The sequence below is a fragment of the Parasteatoda tepidariorum genome, chromosome 6 (assembly GCF_982258835.1).
Source record: "Parasteatoda tepidariorum strain Cologne lab strain chromosome 6, Ptep-v5.0, whole genome shotgun sequence".
Lineage (NCBI taxonomy): Eukaryota > Metazoa > Arthropoda > Arachnida > Araneae > Theridiidae > Parasteatoda > Parasteatoda tepidariorum.
This window is the reverse complement of record NC_141760.1, coordinates 97,140,772-97,165,568: the sequence shown is the minus strand read 5'-3', so window position 1 is coordinate 97,165,568 and position 24,797 is coordinate 97,140,772. Positions and strand designations below refer to the sequence as shown.

The window sequence follows — 24,797 nt, the reverse complement described above, 5'->3', positions numbered from 1 at the left end:
AGAAATAATAAAAGGTCTGAAAATATCTTGTTAGAATACGTTTTTGCAGCAACTCCTAATTACTTTTTTAATGCTTACAATGCAAACGTTTTGTCAAATGTGATGAAATATTTACAATTATATTGGTTAAAGTGCTTTTTGAATATATATTTTAGTAACACCTGCGTACATATCTAACACTCATATTACACGCGAAAAATATCACTTAGTTGTTATAGAAGGCAAAATCAAAGAAAGTTATTTTATTATTTGACCTATTTTAAGCTAAAACTATGCCAAATCAAAATGGCAATATTTTATTCGTATCAAGTTGCTAAAGTAAATTTATTGTTATCAGATTTGTTGTTTCGCTTAATTCTAGTTTTTACTGAACATGGTATCGTGTGCAACTCGAAACGAAACCTGTTGACCATTGTTAAAAATTCGAGAGCTTATTTTCTGGACATTATCAAGACTGCACGTAAACATATTTACAATGTGCCTTGAGAACCCCACCAAAAGTCGACAAACATGTATATATTGACAACTCCAGATTATGCACCATCACTGATGACCCCAAAAAGCGCACCACCAGTCCTTGGTCATTCACCCCGAAGGTTTGTAATCTCTAGTTTCACCCTCCTTGGCTCCCTGATGACCCCTGACCCTGTTTTTTGAGGGTCTTTCCCTCGGACCCAGTGCCCAACCTTATTACCCCTACCCTCCTTCCTCTGTCCCGTGGAAGTCCCATATATTTCTCATGTCTCGCCTGAAGATGTAAACATGATGGTCCCGAAATTCGATCCCGGGGTTTTTGGACCACGTGTGGTTCCTATGGCCACTGTTACGGAATTATGGTGTTGTGGGAGGAATGTCCCCTCTTTCTGGGAGGTCAATGATCCCTTTTGAGAAGTTTCGTCTGGGTGAAGGAAGTGGTGCTTTTCAAGCAATTTCTGAAATTGGATAGGTTTGGTTCATTAAGGCATTTTTAGGGTTTTGTTTCCCTTCTTTTGCTCAGTTTCTGGAATTACTATAATTTGAACAAACCAGACAGTTGCATAAAAACAAAAGCACTGCTCTTGAAATGTTGTGTTAGCTAATTTCTTTGCTTCTGTACTTGAGAGGAGAAGGGCTCAGCCTGAGACCGATCCCGGGTCTGATGCGGGCTCCGGCACGTTTACTGCCAAAAAGACCAGAAAAAAAACCGCTAGAAAAAAGTCCATGTAATACCACAAAAAAAGAGAAAGAAAGAAAAACAGAATTAGTTATTAAATTTTGACGTGAAGAATTTTTAAAAATTTAATGACTGTTTAATGACAGATGAATTTAATGACCGATTGATGGTCATGACATGGCCTTACGATCGATATACGTGTAGTTTTACTTTTTTCATCTAAGTAAATAAAAGGGTAAGTGTGAATACTATATAAGCAAAAAACTTGATAATTTTAACTATTGATACTTTTAAGAAACGCAAGTATAATCAAAATGGAATTGATTTTAACCTAAAAATACAATCTGAAGTAAGTAATCTTAACATTTCTTTATTTTTAATTAATGTTATAGTCTAATAAGTGATAATTTATGCTTAACAAGTAAACTTAATTTCAACTACTAATTTTAAAAAAACTCTTCCAATAACAGGTGTATTTTAAAAAAGAATTTTAGAATATATATATTTTTTTAATTTATATTTTTAAAAAATTTAGAGAATTTTCGTTTTTCTATTATTTAAGTCGTGTCTGATTTTTATTTATAAACTATACTTTGCAAATTAATATTAAATGTCAAAAAAGGAGCAAGCCCATTGAATACAAAATACCAAAAGGCTTAAGAAATTTACTCCTTAGATAAGATATTGCCTTAATTTTGTGATTTATGTATTTATTCTGTTGAGGAAGAAAAAAAAGAATTTTTTGATCGTTTTGAAGAACCTTAAAAAAAAATACGAAAATTTTAACACGTTACAATATTACTTTACTGATAATTAGGATACTTTTCTTATACGCGTAACATCAGTTTTACTAAAATGTAATATAAACTATAAAGCCCTTTGCGCATTTATATTCGTAATACTCCTTTGGAAAAATAAATAATATTTGTAAATATTTAGATGCCCCCTCATGCTCCTCTGTGATAGCTCGCCTTTGACTTCAAACGCTGTTTACATTTGGTTGGTCGCGCTTCTCCTATTTGCAAAATCCCTGTAACGCGTGTTATCGTTGAGCATTATTACCTACTGACCGGAACTAAAGCTGTGTCACTCTGATGATTCCTTTCAACGTGAAAAGAAAGATTGGATAAGAATAGTTATTTTTAACTTCTTGGATTGTTTGACCATTTTAAATAATAATCACGTGTTTAGATTGAAAAGGATACTCAGTTTCGAGAATTGTTCCAGATAGCACTTTTGTTCACTTTACAGGCAAGGACTAATTACCCCGCGTTCTATGCTTTTGGAACCGAATCCAAGAGTGATTAAATTCGCGTAATCTCACATTTTAATTACCGTTCACAGTTTTGAGGAAAAACGCTGGATATTTTAAACACTTTGTGAAACTAACGACTCATGAACGCATAGTTGTAAAAGATTGTCTTGAACTTCTACAGTTTCCAGAAATAAAGTTGCATTCTTGTTGTATGAGAAGGTATCATAAATCATTGTCTAGTCTAAGAGGACCTGACCTAAATAAATCATAGTCATACTTTGATTTCTAGAAAGCTAATGTTTCTGTTACATTGCTCGAAATTTAGAACTATGTTGAAACCATTATGTAATGCATATTTGGGGTTCGTTCAAACATTACGTAAGCATGTTTTTTGGCAATTTTAAACTCCTCTTCCCCCTTGTCATCAAAAGTAAGCTAATCTACTAGACTTACGCTAATCAGTAAAGACTACTAGCCCCCTTCCATCCTTGTTTTTGCTTTAACTTCGTCTTTTACAATAGTAATCTAATTTCAGGATTAAATTCAAATATACGATGTTACAGTATAAAAGAAAACTTATTTTTTCATTCATTTCATAAAATTTTGAAAGGAATAATATTTAGCAGTCTTTTGCATTTTTCTACTATGGTTAAATTTCTTGACCTTTGAAATTCTTAGAAGAATTTTTCCCAATACTATTTTCTTTCCCCAAACTTCACTTGCTTTACAAATTTTATTCTAGTGTTCCAAATTTTATAATTTTTTTTTTTACAATTAAATATTTTTAACAGTGTGATTTTAATGTTTTACGTAAGATTTGCTCATACACTTTGTGAGTATAAAAAATTTATATCACAAAACCCCACTCTCGCAATGTGCGTACGTAATGTTTGGACGTACCCTCAAAAAAATTTTGTATGGTGCCAATTATTACTATATTATCGTGCAAATTAATCCTTCTAAAACATGATTCCACAACAATTCTATCAACTTGAACAGAAGCATCGTTCAGTTTAAAATCTTATTAAAATTACAGAAAGCTTGCACGCTATTATGTGCTATAATAACACGTAGTGAAATATAATAAATATATATAATTTGTCATTAGTTAAATATTAATTACTTAGAAGAAGAATTTGATGTGCTAACACCAGCCTTCTCATATTTGTTGTAATTAGGTTTAATTAAAAAAATAATTAAAAGGTACTGAACATTATATGCGTTCAATTATTGATTAGTCAATCAGTCAAGCCATCCGTATTAATCGAATGCGACGAATATTTTCACTTCCAAGTCCTTAATTGAATTGCAGGACCACGTACGAAAACGAAACGTCGCTGATTTATTGCATATGTTTTTTAATGCATTCATCTATTTGAGACATCTAAATATGTAAATAATGTATAGAATTTTTGCGTGCGAAAATCAGTGCGTGATCAAAATATGAATGAGTATCTTGAAAGTGAATTAAAAAAGAAACTCTTAAGTTTATTTACAAATATTACTCATGAGTTATGCAATGTATTAGATCATTGCCCAAATATTGTTATTTATAACTTATTTAATTTTGTTCGATATAAATATATTATATTTGTATCTGATTTTTAGAAAATTATTTTTAGATTTGCATTAGTCAATTGATCAAAAAATTAACATTTTATTAAGTGGTTAAAATATTATTCAGTATTTCTAAATTACATACGTTATTTAAAATCAATCAATTTTAAATACTTTGTGTAGATATAATTCTTGTTTGAGAAAAGAAAGTATTATGTAAATTAATAAGCAATTTAAAATACTTAGTTTTATTACAAATATTCTTTAATTTACTTAATTTTTATTACTTATTAATTCATTAAATTAAATTATTTTGCTTGATTTTTATTACAAATATTCCTAATAATTTTCTTTTCTATTTTTACCAATTTATTTTCCTCAAAAAAATAGAAGCAAATATAAAAGTAAGTAAAAAATATGTTATCATAATAAAATAAACGTTTCTATGCATGTTTATGGACTTTAGCTAGCGCCATCTATCGGAGATAAGAAGAGTCTCAAGTTAAACAAATGAAAAATTCCGAAGTATAATATGATTTATTTTTACTTAAACAGATTACTAATAACTGCTATATTTACAAATATAACTGATGTGAGAGGATTATAATAAGTTATTTATCACTTAATAATGTAATATTATCTAGACCTATAACCTTAAGACCTAGGACTCAACGAACAAAGAAATGAAAACAGCTGCGTTTCAATTTACATGCTGTTCGAATATCCAGTAATATTTACTTAACTTGCCTGTTATTATTATTTTTTCCTTATAATTTGAAAGTGAAATATGAAAATGATATGTTTTTTTTATTAATTTTGATTTTGAAAAAGATTTAAGCACTGGCTGTCTGTATAATTTTTTATTTTAATTACTTTTCGTTTCATGTTTACAATACGTATGTACGAGTGTAGAAAATTGTGCTGAAATCTATGACTGTTTTTATCTCTGATTTCTGTTTTGCTAAGACTCAAAATAACTTAACATAAATAAAATGTTTACGTTCAATAGAAATATTATTGAAATGCAAGAACTTTTGTATAGTAGTGGGCAATAAATATACACTATAAAAATAAACTATTTATATGTAAAGCCTTTTTTAACGTCACTTTCACTGCAAAGAACTACTTTTTTTTTCTTTTACACTTTTAAATTAGTTTTTGCTTCGGAATACCGACTCAGGAACCAATTTTAAAAACCTAGGAACCTACCTGTGGATTTTTTGGGACCTTCTATGAAAGTTAATATATGAAAAATAATATATAAAAAATAATATAATAGAAGGTGAATATAAATGGAAGGAAATGTATATATAAACCTCACAAAATAGCAATCAGGAACGCTGTTTTGGGGAACATGCCTTTTTTTAAATCAGGCCCAAATTGGACATACTTTACATTACAAAAAGGCAAGATGCTCTTTCATGCACGGAGAAAAAAATTTTTGGTTAAGTTACCGTTCTGTATGGTAATGTCACTTCTGGAAAAAAAAGAAAAAACAAAAATTTTTTTGATTATTAGAACTGAAATGTACGGTATTTAAATCATATATTTAGTAATTTTTCTGTTTACAAGCTAACGGTTTATCGGAAATTCTGGTTTTCAAAATTATGAATCCCATTACCATACATTTTGTAGAAAGCTAAAAAATGAAAAGTAAATTTAACCTAAAAAATGATTTTTGTGCCAGGCTCGTATCATGATAAAATTACGAAATTTTGCCACCTTTACCAAATTTTATCACAGATTATAATACTATATTTTATAGATAATTTTACAAAAATAATTACCAAAGCGCTGTGGTAATTTAGTGATCCCATAGAGCCAGGAACACGGTAGATTTTTCCATATTTCTGGCAGTTTTGACCATACTTTTTTTCTCAGTGTTCGAGAGTTTTTTTATTTTTATTTTTAATATTCCTTTTCAATTGCTTTTATTTCAATAATCAGTTGGGTTTTTGAAAGTTGTCATATTATCTCGCCAATTTCCTCTCAACAACTAACTCATCCCTGATCAAAGTTCAGGTGTACTTATTACTTTTACTTATCACCTTCTCAGGCGGAATGGCGACATCTCTTAACTCAGCTGGACATTTCCCTGTAACTTTCCATTAGATTGCTACAAGGTAAACTAGCCTTTATCGCGACGTCTTTGTTCTTATTTCCTGATTACTCTTTGCTGAAATGCAACTAAATAAATGTCTAGTTGCATTTTTTATTCCTGGATTCTGTTTTATGATATTTTGATTGGGACTTAGTTTGTAAAAAGAACTGGATCAATTAAAAACCAGAATCGTCAGCTAGTGCGGCAATCAGGTGCTTGACACGGAATGTATTATTCGTGTACTTATTTTTCAATAAAATCCTTTGAGGAAATTTGCAATTGTAATAAATAAAAATGATTTTTATTTTTTATAAGCGTGTCTATCTTTTTTCTTCTTCTTTTTTTTAGTGATCATTAAAAAATAAATTATTAATAAATTTATAAAATTGGAACCAATGAACCTTCTGCTCAAGTTTGTTTAGATATATATCAATGGTTTTATGATAAAATCAAATTGGGGGGGGGGGGGTATTATTTCACTGTCGATTTTTCACACCGCTTAATCCTTCGACACAGAGGGACACCGATGTCCCTTTCATCTATTTTCTTTATGTCGCTCTAATTACAATTTTAAAAAAAAATATTTATTTTTTTCAATTATAAAAAACAGTCTAATAGTTTCTAGGAAACTCTGTTTGATTATCGGAATTATATTTGTACTAATATGTCCTAAACAAGTAGTTAGAAATAAATGCTTTTCTCATATTGACAAATTTATCAATAACTGATTATTATTCAATTAAAATTATGTAAATTAAGGACATTTCAATGAAGAATAACTATTTCGGTTAGATCTAAATAACTGCTTATAAGTGCAAAAGTTGAAAAATTATTTTTTGGAAGTAGTCCGTGTTTGGAAGACGCAGAAAAAGACAATGGTGTTCATGTTGTATTTCAAAACCATATCTTATTAAAATGATAAATATAATGTTTTGCTCTTATTTTAACATAAACTAATGAAAAATATGTTTAAAATAAACATTCTGCGTTAAAGGGTTAAAAAAAATTTTTTCATGATAGAAATCAGTAAATTTTTTCTTTGATTATTTCAAACATAATAGGTTACTCGATGCCTTTGAAATATTTTCTATTCATATGTCTCTTAAAAATTACTTTTTTAAAATCAATTTGAAAAAAAAAAAATTTCCTTAGACGAAGAAAAAGAAAGAAGGAAAAGAATTTATTTACTTATTTTTTTATCAAAAGAAAATAAATGGAAATTTCGACTGCCGTTTTTGTAGGAATTTTTGTTGTAATTGTGCTTCAACTTCGGTCAGATTTGTAGGCGTGTAGCTATTAATAAAGGAGAGAGTAAAATATCTCAGATAAAAATCTTCTAAAATACCTGGATATGGAATAATTACTCATTTCACTTATTACTTTTTCCAGGAATAAGAAATCATATATTTTACTGAAATTTCCCGTAAGTGCTGTTGACAGTTTGATATTTATGACCGTACTCAGAAATCCATAAAAAAAAAAGGTCTTTTTTGTGAAATAGCAAAGGTCCACTTTTTTTCCTATTCATATCACTCCCCTTGACCCCCAGTTAAATGGTTGTTATTACCCAAAGTGGTAGGTTAAAATTGCCGCCCGTCATAGTGACCCATGTTTAATTCTAGGGGACCATTGTCCAGCAATTCTGCACAAAAACGGTCATCTCTTGTTAGGACCACCTGCTTGTATACCTTTGTCCTTAGAGTGCTTAAAGCGTTTTTTATCAGCCTTTCTCAAGAAGAGACCATAAATTTCATCCATGACGACGCCTGGACGCGCCTTTTTTTCCTTAAAAAGCCTTTAGTCAAATATTTCTTCACTATTTGTGACTTCTTTGTCAAACTACCGAGTTACGCTTCATAGAGCACTGAACAGGAGTCACCCAAAAAGAATATTCTAAAAAATGTTCCAAAAGGGGGAATATTGCTTTTTCTTAAAGAACGCCACAGGGTGAACTTTTGAAGTCCTTTCGTCCTCAACACATTTATTCCACCAAAAACTGAAATTATAAATAGAAATAAAATCTTCTCATAAATCAAGTTTTGCGTTTCTGTATGCAAATAGGAACTCTAGTCAGTCCTGCATAAAAATTTTATCGACCGACGATAAAAATTAAAAAGCTAAACGTTCTCTGGAATAATAAATACCGCAAAAATGGACAGATGGCAATTTATTTAATTGTTATTTTACCATATTCAACTAACAAGGTCAAATAACCGTAAAAAAGATGAATATAACTGCTGTGAGAGAAAAATCATTTATTGGTTGTGTTTTTCTAATATGGTTAAAAATCCAGAATTCTATCCTCTCCAACTAGGCCCAACTTATGAAGTCATTTTGCACCGTGCAGCTGGGTACATACTGTAGCTGAGAGCGCTAATCAGTCAATCTCATAGCCGGCTGACTAGCGGTTCGAATCCCAGCTTTGATGCTATATTTCTTTCATTCTTTTGCACACTTCAATCGGTGACTTGCACTATTAGAATACGAAATTATAATTCACGCATAAATGGCGCAGCACTCACAGGTCTCTAATTTCCATTTAAGTTTCATTTTTATGGTTTAGAAACTATGTTAGTTGGAAATGGTAACAAAGCCGTCTAGTTTTCTATTCACGATTTTTTAATCGTACCAGTTGTGAACGGCTTTAAAACTGCAAAGGTGAAGAAAAATGTTCCTAACCAACTTTATGGTTATTCGGTTAAACTGACTGCCGTCGGTTATTTTACCATAATTTCAGAATGAAAATTCTAACAGCACCACAGGGTGAGCAATTGAAGTCCTTGTGTTCTAAAATCACTTATTCCTGTAAAAAATTTTGAAATTTTTTGTTCAAATTTTAATGCTAAAAGAAAAAGAAAATATCCCTCTTGTAAACCAGGTTTAGCATTTCTGTATCTAAGTATATCATATGTCTATAGTCCTGTCCGCCTAAAAGTATTATCTTAGATAATAAACACTAAATAATTAAACGTTCACAGTAATTATAAAAATGAATTTCGGCAATCATATATTTTTTTAAATGGATCAATGTTGTTCAGAAATTATTAAAATATAACCTTGCTCTTGTTTTGTTGTTAATTTAAGAACATTTTAACAAGCGTAAACTCGAAATTGTGTCGAATATTTAACGACGGTGATAGAATAAAACAAATTCAATTTACATGCGACCTCCCTCTAAGCGATAAATAGAAACCCCTAATAAAAAATTAAAATAAATATGTAAATAAAATGATGAAATCTTGGAGTCTGAATTTCTCTTAAATTCCTAGTCCAAACTTTTAATGCAGTTATAGTTATGTTTAGTTTAATTAGTGTATATGAAAAACTATTAATGTATATGTTTTAATATATATTCTATTAGTAGTTAAAATTTTAATACTTTAATAAATATTTATAGTTTAACTATAGATTAATGGTTATAATAAAAGAATGTATATTAAAACTATAAGTAACTGTTGATAACTGATCAAGAGTTAAGTTCCAAATTAAAAACTTGAGCCATTAGAACCAGACAACTAACGTGTAACAATAAAATCAGTGTGAATTATGAATGTTAATTTCTAATCTTTAATGAATTATCTCTGATTTTGATACTAAACTTAGATTCAGTAAACTTAGATTAGAAGTCAAATCAATAATTATATTTATTTTATTACAGAATATCAGCTCAATTTTCTACAACTGAAGTGTAAATAAATTAGGTGTTAATGTTTAGTCAAAGTGAAAAATGTATGTAATTTCAGGCGAAGAAGGCTATTTACCAAAAGTATTCTAAGTCAAGGGAAGGGGTTAGTTTCTTAAGTTTTGAGGCGTTAAAAGAGAATCTATTCATATTTTGAAGTGACCAATTGTAGCTGTCTACTTATCATTCTTTTGAATGGAATCGTTTTGTTCGAAACTACTAGTTTTTGGCATACTGCCCCTCCAAAATAAATGCTCTGTCAAAATGTTTAACACCAAATTCATAAAAGGTAGTCCACATGAAATATTTTCCCACGAGTGCTTGCACAGATGTTTGGGTTCTTGGGTATATTTTATTTCTAAGAGTAATTAAAACGTTTAGCGCTATTAATTATTATAATATAATTCAGGTAAGTATAATATGATTCAGGGCAAGTAACTTAACGTTTAAAGCCAAGGGAAATATTGTCGATTTTATGCACATTCATTTTTAATATTATTGTTAGTGTAGTGTCTTAATTTCTTTAGAAACGAACAAAAGAAACATCTAATACTTTTTTTTAATCAAAAAGTATTAGATGTAAAAATATTTTACTTTGTATCCCCTTTTCGAAATCTAAAATACTTGGATTATTAATTTATCGGGTGTTCCGTGATGAACACCTTTAATATATATTTCTAGAAACCTTGTAAAAAAAAAAAATCTGCCCAATAACTGGTGAAAAAAGCGGGCTCGAAAATTTAAAAACCAGTTTGATTGCACGATATAATTTAGATGTGTTTCTTCTGGCTTGGACATTTTCAGACCTGTTTTACCTAGTAGGGATTCGATCGATTTCGGTTTTTGACAGCGTTTCGTTTTTTCGTTCATTAAAAATAATTTGCGACGCCTAAAAAGAGTATATCATAAGAATGCCTGAAATATAATTAGCTAGTAAGTAACGAAAATATGATCTTCTTCTCTTTCTTTGACGTAGCTCATTTAAGACAACGTATCGTATTATAAATTTTTTTCAAAAAATTTTACATATTTTATTTGGGTCCAGGAAGGCGTATGTAATACGTACTACACGAGTTTACTATAGAATGCCGTGTTACTTTTTTGAACCATAAAACGGCCAACATTTCCGTACTCTGTGTACTTTTTTTCAAAAATTCTATTTATTTAATTATTCTATTTTTGTTTTAAATTTAATTCGTTGAAACAATGATATTCATGTCTGCCAAACTATATTAATAATATAAAAGCGGTTATATTTTGATCTGAAATCATACATTTGCAATACTTTTAAAAACTAAAGTTATAGTTAAATTAGAAATTATCAACTTAGTTCTAATTACTTACTTCTTTTTTTAAAAAGTATTATTTTCCATTACAACTTAGTGTTGTGCTAGCGTTAGCGGAGTATAAATTAATTTTTATTTATTTATTTAAAAAAAAATTTTGCTCAATTTTAAGAAACTTTTCACAGTTCACATAAACTAGATATCTAAAAGAGCGTTGATACTGAATCCCTTTTATGAAAAATAATAATAAATAGATAAATAAAAATCTTGATAAAAGAAATTCAAAATTAGCAGAATATAAACTAGTAATATTCAACCCGAGCCGTTATGTTACATATATACATATTAACACAATTTCTAAATAGATTTCCTAACTATCAATAAATACTTTAAATATTAGAATTCTATTTTTTTTTTTTTCATAAGTTCCATCCCATTATTTTAGTATTCTAACTTAATTTTTAGTATTCTAACTTAATTTAGATATTCTAAACTTAAAATCGTAGTATCATGCTTGATATCACGCTTTTCTTATAAATCGTTTTTTTTTTTTGTTTTTCCACCTTAAAAGTAACTTTTCTTTGATATACTAAAATACTAATATAAGAATAATAATCTGAAACTTTTTTTAAGAGAACACCTTTTCTGAGAACAGCAATAAAGGATAGGAGTCTTTATTGCTGTTCTATAGCTCTTCTCCCATTGGATATTTTGTGTCCACTCAAACCGGTTGGGGGGTCAGTTCTGCTGTCCCATTGTACTTGGTATCCTCTTCCGGACAGAAAGGAATAACGGAGTCTCATTTATTCTATCCTACCTTTTAGAAGGTTTTTTCAGAAGCTTACTTAAAAAAGCACCAATATTACTTTTAAAAATTTAGTAAAATTTCGATTTAATGGTTATTAAAGTAACTCATTATCCATATACAACAATACTGGATTCATATTTGACATATTTTCCTCCCCCGCCAATTCCTCTTCCCAGGAGTAAGTTATAAACGTTATTTTTCCTTAAAATTATTGAAATATTATCTGTGTTTTACTTTCATGCACATTTTATTAATTATAGAGATTTTTTTTATACTTTATCAATTGCTTATTATTAGACGAAATTGAACCTTGTATACATATTTCATAAGTATTTCTATGTTTTTTTTTAAATATATTATTTAATTAAGATTTACTATACTAAATTATTATTTATGTGTATAAACTAGTAATGTTTTACTAATGTTAGTCAGATTAAGTTCTAATAATTCTTCGCTTTGCAACATATAATAATCATCTAACGTTATTTTTCCTTAAAATTCTTGAAATAATATCTGTGTTTTACTTTCATGCGCATTGTATTAATTATAGAGATTTTTTTTTTATACGTTATCAATTACTTATTATTAGACTAAATCGTACCATGTATATATATTTCATAAGTCTGAAATATATCTATTTTTTTTAATAATACATTATTTAATTGAGATTTACTATTCTAAATTATTATTTATATATAAACTATGTTTTACTAATGCTAGTCAGATTAAGTTCTTATAATTCTTCTCTTTGCAACTAAGAATAATGGAATAAATTTAAATATGCTACTTTTTTAAATGGTTCAATTTTTTTTTCATTGCTGTAGAGTAATATTTTTGTTATGCATCATTTGCACCATGTGCTTTTTCAATCTTCTATGTAATTAGGATAGGATTGAAGTCTAATCGATGTTTTCCCAAGTAAATAATGACTTTTCATTTACTTGAAACTGTAAAAATTATGTTAAAAAAAAAAAAAAAAAAACACTATTATTCTCAAATTAGAAAGTTAGAAAAAAAAAGACGATACAGACAGTTAATTTTGGTACGAATAAGAACACTTTCTGATAACATATTAACATTATGGATTACAAAATAAAACATCGCAATCGTTTCCTTTAGTTTCACAATGAATAAATTTAAAACATAGTTTACTTGGTGTATAAAATGAGGTGTCCAGTTGTTCCTAAACTATGCATAGCCAATAAATTTCAATGCATGGTTTCCTAGTTAATGATTTCGTAGTATTCTTGGTCCAAATGTATTGCTCTGAAATCTTGTGTAAAATCCAGTAACTTAACATAAACTCTTAATATTGATTCTTTCACAAATATGCATTGTTATGACGGATATGGAATTTGTGATTTCTATTATCTCCTTTTTTACTAAATGTTTAATAGATAAAATTTTTAAAAACTTATTATAAGCCAAAATCTTTTTACCTCATATTCAAATTTAGTAAATACAATTTTGAAATGTTTTTCATTATTACAAAGGGAATGTTCACGAAGTCTTTATGATTCGATTTCTACTTTTATACACACATCTTAAACTTATTCTAAATTCATTCCAAAGTTCTTGTGGGGAATTCTATTATTTTTTATCGCCGTGGTTACATATATTTCTTAAAATGATTGGTGTTGTTCATTGCAATCAAAATAATTCACAATTAGCATACCTTGCTGTTTGACCCCAAGCATGTTGAGTAAGTAAAACCGGGCGAGGTTTGCTAAGAAGTTTCCCGCGGGGACATCTAATGAGCGGAAAGAGTAATACTTGACCACAGGTGGGCCCCATCCAAGGGGGCCCAAGGATAAGGCCATTGACTAGTATAATTGGTCTCTACATCATCTTGGACCTCAAAGATCGAAATGTTTCTTTATAAAAAGTTATTTAAAACCAAATTGCTCTTTGCTCATTCCAATGTGGAATTCTTCTTTAGCCTATAGGCTTCAGTTCTTTATAACTTTCAAAGTTTTTTTCTTCTTCTGAGAAGTAAGGAACAAAAATCTTAAGTCTGTTTTTGATGAGCAAAAAATATCAGTTCCTTTTTTTAATTTGAAAAAGAATTTCAGTCGATAAATATATAATCGTATATGAAGGGCTTTGGGCAATATAATGACTGGTCACACTGTTTTTGTATCAAACTGCTTCGTATTGTGTCCAAATCGGCACTCTTAAACTTACATTGCAGATATTTCCATTAGATAACAACATAACGTTTCCTTCATGGAAAATCGTGGTGTTTTTTTACAAAAGAAAATAAATAAATGTAATAAAATAAACAACAACAAAAAATCACCGAAACAGTGTGAAAAGTGGTTTATTATTGGATAGCTTTAAGCCCTTTATTTAGATAAACACATATTTGTTGTAACAAAATGCCTGTCAATAATTTCACCATGGTGATCAGTGATCATAGTGATATTTTTAAGCTAAGCTGAAAATAATAAAAATTAAAATTCTCGTTATTTTCCGATTCTACATTTGCATTGGCAAACTGACATTTTTTTAAAAATTATTATGTTTTATTTTTATTTTTTCCCGCTGAATGTGAAAAAACAAAGTGCATCCAATTTCCATTTCTTTGTCTGGTTGATCGTCTTTACTAAATCAGGTGAGGGAATTATAGTTTGTCTGTGTAAAGAACTCCTCTAGCAATTTGTCTGGAGTTGTGGCGGTCACTATGGTTACGAAGTTTAACTATTTCAAGACAGGTTTTGATTCGGGTCAGGGAGAGAAAGAGAATTGAAAGAAAAAGAAGCTCCTCTATTTCAAATGGGCTATATCTTGTTTCGGTAGCAGCGGTCGGTTTTATATTTCATGGCGAGGGGCATTCTTTCTGTAGACAAACTATAGTAATTTACTTATTTTTGTTTGCAAGAGAACTGAGTTGATTCACAATAATGAATTAATTAATTTTTTTTCCTTTCTAAAGCTAATCTTGTGATGTTTATCTAATGTTGTAGGTGAAGCGGATGTAGTGCAATTCCAAGACATACTGACATGCGGTGTTTGCCAAAAAGACTTCCCCTTGTCAGATATAGTGCGCTTCATCCAGCACAAAGTGCAACTTTGCAATAAGGAGAACTGCATGGGCATCTACGAAGACAGTGAGGACAGTCAAGATCCCTCTGCTCTCACCATCTCTGTCAATAAAAAAGAAGAGACCAATGTTTGTAAAGATGAACTCTTGGTGTCCTCGTCTTCCCTCCTCAGAAAATCTATAACAGCCAAAGATACCTCAGTCAACACAAATGGCAATTTGTTAGGTAATTCTTCAAATAATAATAACTCATTTATTTTATTTTTTTGTCATTAATTGAAAACTCTGTGAAAAATTCCGGTAAAAAGTACCAGCATTCTGACTGTAGATATTTTTTACAGTAAAATCCATTTTCCGGAACATGTTACAAAACCTAGAAAATATGATATTTCATAATTTTTACAGTAATAATTACGGTAAAATCGCGGTATGATATTTTTCGGTAAAAAGTAGATTTTACGGATGATGCAACCAAACCGTACTTTACTTTACTTTACTTTAAACCGTACCGATGCACTTTTTACCGAAATTTGAACCAAAATTTTTTACAGACATATATATTTAAATACCAGCATTCAGAGTGTAGATACTTTTTACAGTAAAATCCATTTACCAGAACATGTTACAGAACAACAACAAAAATATTATATGCCGTAATTTTTACAGTAATAATTACGGTAAAAGCACTGAATCACTCTAATTAAATAGTATATCAGAAAAAATCACGGTACAATATTTTATGGTAAAAATAGATTTAACGGATGACGCACCCAAACCATACTGTACTTAACTTTAAACCGTACCGATGTACTTTAAGCCGTAACTTGATCCAAAATTATTAGTAGAAATAGAGAGATGGTATTTAATTATTAATGTAACTTTTGTTATCAAGAACGATTTTTGGCGTAGATGGGTACATGAAATTTTTTTTTCTTGTTCTGTTTACATACTATTATTTATTCTTTACTTATAGCAGTTTTTTTATGAATATCTTAAAAATTTTAATCCTTTTCTTATTTAGATTGAATGTTGTCTAAAATTAGAAATTGTTCCCTATAAAAATCATGTGCAAGTGAATTTTAATTTCTTAATTCGTTTTAATGCGTTATAACTTTACGCATTGTAATTTTATTTTTCCTCAAATATATCCATGTTTATGTTGTACTCCCACTCACAATAAAAATTATATATGAAGGGACAGTAAAAATCATTTTGGGTTCGGAGTATGAATTTCCGTAAACGCTTTAAAGTTTTATTTACTGCAATCTTTGATTATTATGATTTATTTCAATTCAATAAATTAGACCTCAAAATTGAAATAAAACCGGAACAAAATTGGTTGAAAGGCACGTGATAGCAGAATGATGGATGTATTTGCTCTCTGCCTCTCCATGGGTTGCCCATTTTTTATCATTTATGGGTTGCCCATTTATATTCAGTCTTTAATATACTCAAGGGAGATTGGAAGAACAATTGTTTAATACACTTTATAAATTATTCATTTGGGTTAAAGTTATTTCAACAACAAAAAATTGAAACCAGGCATTTTAATAAGTCATTTGTTTCAAGACAAACGATTTCACATTCATAAACCAATAGGCGACAACGTCTGTGCTTATTACATAATCATGTAAAATCATATATATAACGCTAAATCAAAAGTTTTTTTTAATATTAAAGTAGTTTGGATATTGGATCATTTTTATGCTTGCATACAGATTACTGAAACATTAGTAATTTTTTCCAAAACCTAATTACTTAAAAATTTTAAAACGAGTAAAACCTATTTTAATATAAAGTTGCAAACAGCTTTAATTGATTTATTATTATCCACTTTAATTGATTATCCTCTTTATGATCCGCTTTAATTGATTAATTATTTTTCTAGTTTGAATCAGAAATGTACGTTTTAAATTTCGTGAGTTTCCAATTGATATACAACTGGGAAACTTGACACTCTGTTGCATTAGAGGGTAAAACACATTGTCTGTGTCATGGCTTACTAATATTTGAGAGTATGATCCAATGTGTGCACCAATCCAATAAATACGCCTAGGTCTATGTTAAAACGAAATAGACTGAGTTTAAAAATACTATGTTGAAAACTTAAAGTAGTAATATCGGTGAATTATATTACTCTAATTGAAATACTAGATATAGCTTTTGCTCCAACGTCTATAGTATTCAGCTTTCTGATTTGAAACTTGAAAAAAAATGAGCAATAAAAATATAACAAGTTGTAGTTAAAAGCAACAAGTTTTAATTAAATTAACAAGTTGTAATTAAAATCAAACAATCTAGTGCGTTTCTATTTTATAAGTACCTACTGTTGCATTTTTAGTATAAATATTCATTTGTAAGTGATGCGTTCAAAAAATTTACACCGAAATATCTGACGTTTTGCATATCAGGATGAAATTAGAAAAACGCTTATTTTCTTCAACCTTATCCTAACTTTTATTTTAAACTATAATTTAGGTTGTAGTATCGTTTGACTAAAGCCAGACAATCTAGTATAATTGTATTAGTACGAACCTCGTATAAATTGTAGTAATAGATAGTACAGCACTTCACACTCTGATTTATATAGGCTTGTATAGAAAACCCCGTAACTCTTGACATGATTCTACGTATAACTCCGTAGATATTAGTCCTATCGCATTAAAACTCTAATTTTCCAGAACTACAATTCTGTGGCCAAATATCGCCACACTACCAAAATTATCGCCAAGGCGGCAAAAATGTCAAATCGAGTATTTCATAAGCATGGCCACTCTTCAGTCCTGGGGACTGAAATCAGTCTTGAGAAAAAATCAGTACACTAAATTTCATCAATTAATATCTCTTTACCATTTGTTTTTTTTTAAATTAAATTTCCGTTTTTACTTAAAATGTAACATATTTTCTGTTAAAAATAAATATTATATTTTAATGACAACATTTTTATTTTTCATAATTATTGCCAAATGATCAAGTAATGATGTCACACAGCAATGAAAATTCACGAATAAGATTGAAAATTTCATACCTGCTTGTTTATGCGAAATTCGTATTACACTTTTACCTAAATTTGTTTGATTTTTCATTTCCCCCCCAACGTTTTGAAATGCCGGCCAATGGTTAAGTAAATTTTTTTTTAAATTTATTGTTATGGGACAACTATAAATAATGGTGAACTAAAAAATAAGTAGAGAAGAATAGATTCATGAAAAAAATAGTACATTATTCAGTGATTGGTGTAAAGAAATGAACAAGATTGGATGTTATTTTTATCTTGTTTGCTGTAGAAAATAAACAAAAAAATTAATTTTTTTTTTATAAAATAATAAATTCTTAGTTGATAATGATATATGAGAAAATTATAATTATATATGAGCCATTATCATGCAAAGGTACATTTTGGAGTCAGTGGGCTATAAATTTTGGCCAACAGCACTAGACCTTGTTAATTGGTCAAAAATACAGTGATTCACAATATTATACCGGTGATTCACAAAGTGATTCACAATATTATATATATATCACAATATTATATATTCATATTACCGAGTCTTGAAATTTTTTTAGAGTGGTACCCATGTTCATAAGAAATACATAAGGCGTTATTTCCTCTCTTAATTATGTTAGAATTACGCGACTTTCTTACTAATTTTCTTATGAAACGATTTATTTAGGATATTTAGTCTCATAACAAAATCATTTTTACAAAATTATACACATATTTGACACATTCGTAACAATATTTATACAGGAATTTCTTTTTATATCAGGATAAAATTAGTAAAATGCTTCCTTTCTTTCCCCCCAATCTCGGACCGATCACAAGCCTAGTTGATTGTTAATGTGTGCAGTGGTGACGAATTTAAGGCCCATTTCCGTTTCTGCCACCCTGACCGGCAGAAGCCACTGAGATCTCTGATCTATCATCAGAACGGAAATGAAAATAGGAATCGTTTTTTCTTCATTAAGATCAGTTTTGCAGATGCGGGAGAGGCCTTCTGATAGGGAGGCCGGTGAGTTCTAGGATTTGCGGCCGGAGGGATGGGCTAGTCTGAAATTCGACAGTGATGGATGGATTTTAGTGACCAAGAATTTTCTCTCTACACTTTCATTTTCTGGACTTGGTCCTTTTTTTTATTTCATTTTTAGCTTACTTCATGATCCTCTTTATTCGATAACTGAAGTCATCCATTTTCCAGGATAGGGGGTCGTTGAATTTAGGGGGTTTCATTCCTAGGATGAAAAGAAAAACATAGGATATATCTATACAAGTTATGAGTCAGTTTTTAAAACCAATGAACAGCAAAATGTGTATACAATAACGGTACTAATGCTAGACGTGAATTTTGGTTTTGCCAAAACTTGATTTGGTAAAAGCTTGAATCTCCCCTCCCTCTTCTTTCAACATAGATCCGGTTCTTAAGATGTGGATAATTGTCTACACAAGACTGGAGAGTTTTATTCCCTCATTCTGTGAAGAAAATAATAATAATTTCTTTAAGTTGTTGTCCAAAATGAAATTAATGTGTTTTGAAATCTGTTAATCTATATAATTAAAAAAAAATCAAATTTAATGTGAAGTTTAAGAACGCTGTGAAAGAAAATGAAAAATTTACAATAGTAATGCTTACATAAAATGTTAAATGCAATTCTATATTTAAATGCTACATTTATATATTATTATACTATATTGTATTTATTTTATAACCGTCGTTGAACAGCCAACTAAATTTTTGGGTTTACGACTACTAATGTTCAACGCCGTAGCCTTGTAATTTTGAACCCAATCCAGAAAACAAGGGAACTCGGGGATCAAGTATTGAGAGAAATTCGCCATTGTGAAGGACTTTTTGATTTAACTAACCCGCATTTGCGTTACATAGAGAGGAAAACTACGAAAACCTCCCGCGGTTAGCCTGACGGCAAGGGAACTCTAACCCATGATCCGTCTACCACTGAGAATACTTTGCGTCAGCATTGTGGTCTGTGCGAACCGGATGCAGTATTCATATCTATCGCTGGTATTCAAACCCGGTTCACCTCATTGGAAGGCGAATGCTCTATCCCCTGAGCTATCATGGCTCGGTTAAATGCCGTAATAATAATGATGTTATAGTGCTATAATAACAATATTACATAAAAAGACTATATTAATATTTCAAAAAATTTAAAAAAAAAATGTTTTTACGCTGCAAGTACCAGAACTCGGTGGAATCGTATGTGTTATGCAATTTCATCAAATTTAATTTTCAATAATGATTACGCTGATTAATAACGTTATTGTCTACTGAAAACAATTTTCTATAGATACGAAATTTATGAAGTTCAATTTCTATTTTCATTCAAAAACATTTTCTGTAAAAATATATCTTTAAGTTATTCATTGTTTAAGTTATTAACAATTAATTATTAAGTTAAGTTAACTAATCATTCATAATTATCATTCATAATTAAGACTTTAAAAATAAAATTTTAATTTGCTAAATCATTTTTTATTTTATTTCTAGAGCCAAGAAGTTATATTTGTTATACATGCAAGCAGAGCTTAACGTCAGCATGGGCCCTCATACTTCATGCGCAAACTGCACATGGAATCAACATCTGTGCTGACACTACCTCTAATGACGAGAAATTTGAAAAATCCATCGATTCTTCATCCGCCCTCAATCATTCATTTAACCTTAGAGCACCTCTTCTCGAACGCCAAATGGACCCAAATCCTCTATTTTCTCGCAACTCTAGTCAAGAATTACGTTTAGATCTCATCGGCAAGTCTTCCACCCACCTGACCAATGGATCAGTTGCAAGTACAACACCACCACCTTTACTTGAACCACCTCAGTTGTCCAACTGTGAACCAATGCAAGATTTCTACTCCCAAAGACTGAGAGTTTTGGCAGGAGCAACCAGTCCAAAAGCTTCTTCTACTCCTCGAAAACTTTTACAAACTGCATTTAAGGTTAATCTAAATAGCAAAAGTCCCCGTGTTCCAACACCTCCCGAGTCCTCTTTAAGTTCTCCAGACAAACCAGATCAGACTAACCTCAATTCTTCAGCTTCCTCCACAACTAGTGACCACAATCAGAATTCATCTGCCAAAAATAGACTATGTGAGTATTGTGGAAAATCTTTCCAATTTAAAAGCAATCTTATAGTACACCGACGTTCGCATACTGGTGAAAAACCTTTCAAGTGCCACATTTGCAATCATGCCTGCACTCAGGCTAGCAAGCTCAAAAGACACATGAAAACACATCGGGGTAAAAAAATTAGTTTCGATGGTACTATCAAGTTATCCCCAAATCATAATAATGAAAACGGTGACCATAAAGATACATCAAATGATGGCAAATCTAAAACCAATTTAGAAAAACATATGAATGGAAACGGAGATTGTGCTTCTGATGAGGGTGATGAAGAAGAAATTGATGTTGAAGAAGAAGAAATTGACGAAGAAGAACTAAACGTCGATTGCATAGAAGAAGACGAACCGAGAGAAAATGGTGAGGGAAATTTGGTGATAGACCATTCTCGAGAAGATGATGGTATGGTTGCAGAAGATTTAACGAAAAAGCCACCTCTGAACAATGGCATTAAAAAAGAAGAAAATGAACAAGTGAATGACAAAAAATTGATTAAACACTCCGTGGTGAGTGAATTCATGGAAAAAATCGGGTTTTGCCGCATACCTCAGTATAACGAAGCATATAAACAAGCCTTAAAAGAAAGTTCATATCGAAATTCTATTAAAGCTGAAAATGGTTCATCGGGTACGGACAATAGTGCTTCCAACGATGCGGGAAGCCACCACAGTTACGATGTGCCTTTTCACCATCTTGAAAGGCCCCCTCGTGAAGGAACTCGCAGTGCTGGACAGTCACCGCTCAACTTTGGTGTTGGTGTCTTAGATCCCCTGGACCATTCTCTGAATTTAAAACGAATGAGACTAGACGAACAATGGAAAGACAAAGAGCGAGAAGGTAATTTCTCATATGCCGGAGTGTGGTACCCGCGTGTAGAGCATGCAGTATCTACCTTCAGAGAACTTTACAAAGAAGATGGTCACCACAACCATCGCAATAAGTCATCCACAGAAAGTGCCTTGATCTCTGGTGACAATGGTCGAACAAGCTTGAGCCCTTTACCGGGACCAAGCACAGCTTTAGTTCTTGCCAACAGTATCATCAAACCCAAAGGAGAACAACGCAGGAACGATACCTGCGAATACTGTGGCAAAGTCTTCAAGAACTGCTCAAATCTGACTGTGCATCGTCGCTCGCACACTGGTGAGAAACCGTACAAATGTGAACTTTGTAGTTATGCCTGTGCTCAAAGCTCAAAATTAACTAGACACATGAAAACGCATGGTAGATCGGGAAAGGATGTTTACCGGTGCCGCTTCTGCGACATGCCTTTCTCTGTGCCAAGCACATTAGAGAAACATATGCGCAAGTGCGTCGTTAGCCAAAGTGGTAATTCACCTTATATTTTATCCGAACGAGATTCGGATTCCAAAGAAATGACTATTTATGACCCCTAAGTCACATCAAAACAAAAAAATACTAGTTTTTAAATGCTGTAAACAATATCATCAATTATGAATCCGAATTATTATTCTTTTTTCTAACAAAGAACGTAGTTTAAGCTGTAGACATATTTTTTTTATTAAAAAAATTTCGTTACAAAAATAATTTATTAAATAGACATATAAGGAGTTATATAATCGCTACCCTTAATTGTATACTTTTTTTAAACCTTGACAAAATGAAAACATAAAAATCTACGTATTAGGGGTGGAGAAAATACTATCAAAATTTGACTAATTACTAGCATGGTCAATCAAGCAAAAGATAGAATTAAAACCATCAAAAGGTGATAGCAGGTGAAATTGAAGGGTAATTCCTAATGTATGGAAAACACTTTTCACTTTGACCTGACTATTGTTGTATTTAATTTCACTTTTAATCTGGTTAACTTAAAAATGATGCATAAAATTTTGACAAAATTTTTTTGTATTTCACTTATAAATTTGTAGTGATGTAAAAGTTTTGATGACTTCATTTCCGACTAGGATTTTAAAATTTTATCTCACTGAAATATATTCAAAGTTTTATATCAGACTTTTAAGAATGAATTTTTTTTCTTCCCGTTTTTGAATTATTGATCAGGAATGATGATATATTGCAGCATTTATTGACTGGTTTTCATTTGAATCGCTCAAACCATTTTGCTTTGTGGTATTTCTTTATTTTGTTAGATCCTAAATACAGTTCACCCGACCAAACATTCTTAGCAGTGTGGAGTTTAGGTACGTGTAATTATTGTAGTTTCCTGCTGTAAACATTTTTTATTAGATGAATCTATATATATTAATGAGTTTTGCGGTGCCAAAATATATCTGTTAGTTGTTGAAAGGAAGAAAAAAAATGTGTGTACTTACATCATATACTGTGTTCGCTTTTATGCTGTATTAAATTATCACCAAGTTAAATTTTTTCTAAAAATTTTCACGTTTTGGGCAAATTTTTTGTAGTTTTGTGCATTATTTTGTGTTTTGTTACGTGATCTTTATAACTCCACCTCAGGAATGTAGGTACTTATAAGTTTTCGCACCTGTTAAGTAAAAAAAAAACTTTTTCTACTCCCTTTTCTGCGTTTCTAACTCTCATTTTAACGACAGGATTATTTTAACAATAAGTAAATAAAAACGTTGTGGTGAAAAAGCTTAAGAGTTAAACATAATTTCCAGACTAACTAGTAGTGAATCATTGATAAATTGTGTCTGAATAATATCTTATTCTGACTAATTTGTTACTGATTCTTTTTCTTTTTTTGATTATCATTTAGTGGGAAATATACTTCTTAATTTTATAACACACTTCTAAACTCATTTAATTTTTAGTAAAAATCCTAAATTTTTATGTGATTTTTTTTTATTTGTATCATGTTAAGATTTCAAAGTTCATTTTTTGTTTAAAAAAAAGAATCGAAAATTTGAAATATAAATAGTTTTTATTTTTCATGCTTACCAAATAAAAATCAATGATTTTTTATTTATTTATTTATTTTATTTTTTTTTGCGTTAGCTAATTTATTTTGATTTTTCTAAACTGTTACACATTAAAAAATAAAAATTGTAACAACTTAAATAATGTTATGTAATTTTTTTACAATTTTATTTTCATTTTCCAAGTTAAAAATATTTTAAATTTTTTAAAAAAAAAATAATAATCATAAGTTTAAAATAAGCAGTTTTTAATAGTAATATAATAATTATAAATATTATATGTTATAATTATGATTATAATATTAACTTAATAATATATATAATAATATTTCATCCACACCAAAGTGATTTTCTAACCAGTTATGCATAAAGAGTAAAAATTGCATATCTTTATTGCTATTACTAAATATCTCCATTACCTAATTTTTTTTAACGTTTTATAACTTCCTGTCGTTGAACTGAAAGTTAAACAGTTTTTCATACTCAATTCTTTCAAAAAAAATTGATCCACAATTTGTATCTGTTGCAACTATGATAATCTACTTTATCCAATTGAGGCAAAATATGTATTGAATATTCTAGGAGTTATATTTTAATTGAAATGTATTTGCTGATACATTCTCTCAGCAGCTGAGTATAAACAGGTTTATTAGGTGATGTGTCAGGCGGTTGTGATGTTTCTGTGATTGTTAACAGATAATTAAGAGAGAATCACCTCATTTAATCACCTCACAGGAGCTTCATCAATATGGATAGCATAAGATGTGATAACGTACGCACTGACCTCAACTTCATTAACAAACAAATGCATGTAATGTAAAATCATTGTTGTAATGTAAGGCTCCAGCATGATGATGCTCATGCCCATGATGATGTATTAATGAAATGCCAACATAGATGTTAGT

The 24,797-nt window shown here is 30.1% G+C and overlaps 1 protein-coding gene across 2 annotated transcripts in view; it reads left to right on the top strand.

Annotated features, from left to right (window-relative positions):
* The window catches only part of LOC107436465 (BCL11 transcription factor A), a 91,004-nt gene extending 66,919 nt beyond the window's left edge, over positions 1-24,085 (top strand). Inside the window, exons 1-3 of one of the 2 annotated variants that reach the window (XM_016048201.4) lie at positions 11,736-12,020; positions 14,809-15,111; positions 20,393-24,085. In XM_016048201.4, coding sequence (XP_015903687.1) covers positions 11,930-12,020; positions 14,809-15,111; positions 20,393-22,425 — 2,427 coding nt within the window. In that variant the 5' untranslated portion in view covers positions 11,736-11,929 and the 3' untranslated portion in view covers positions 22,426-24,085. Of the gene's footprint in view, positions 1-11,735; positions 12,021-14,808; positions 15,112-20,392 lie in introns of those variants that run through there. The other variant, XM_043044487.3, reaches the window with a different exon arrangement.
* The last annotated feature ends 712 nt before the right edge of the window (positions 24,086-24,797 follow it).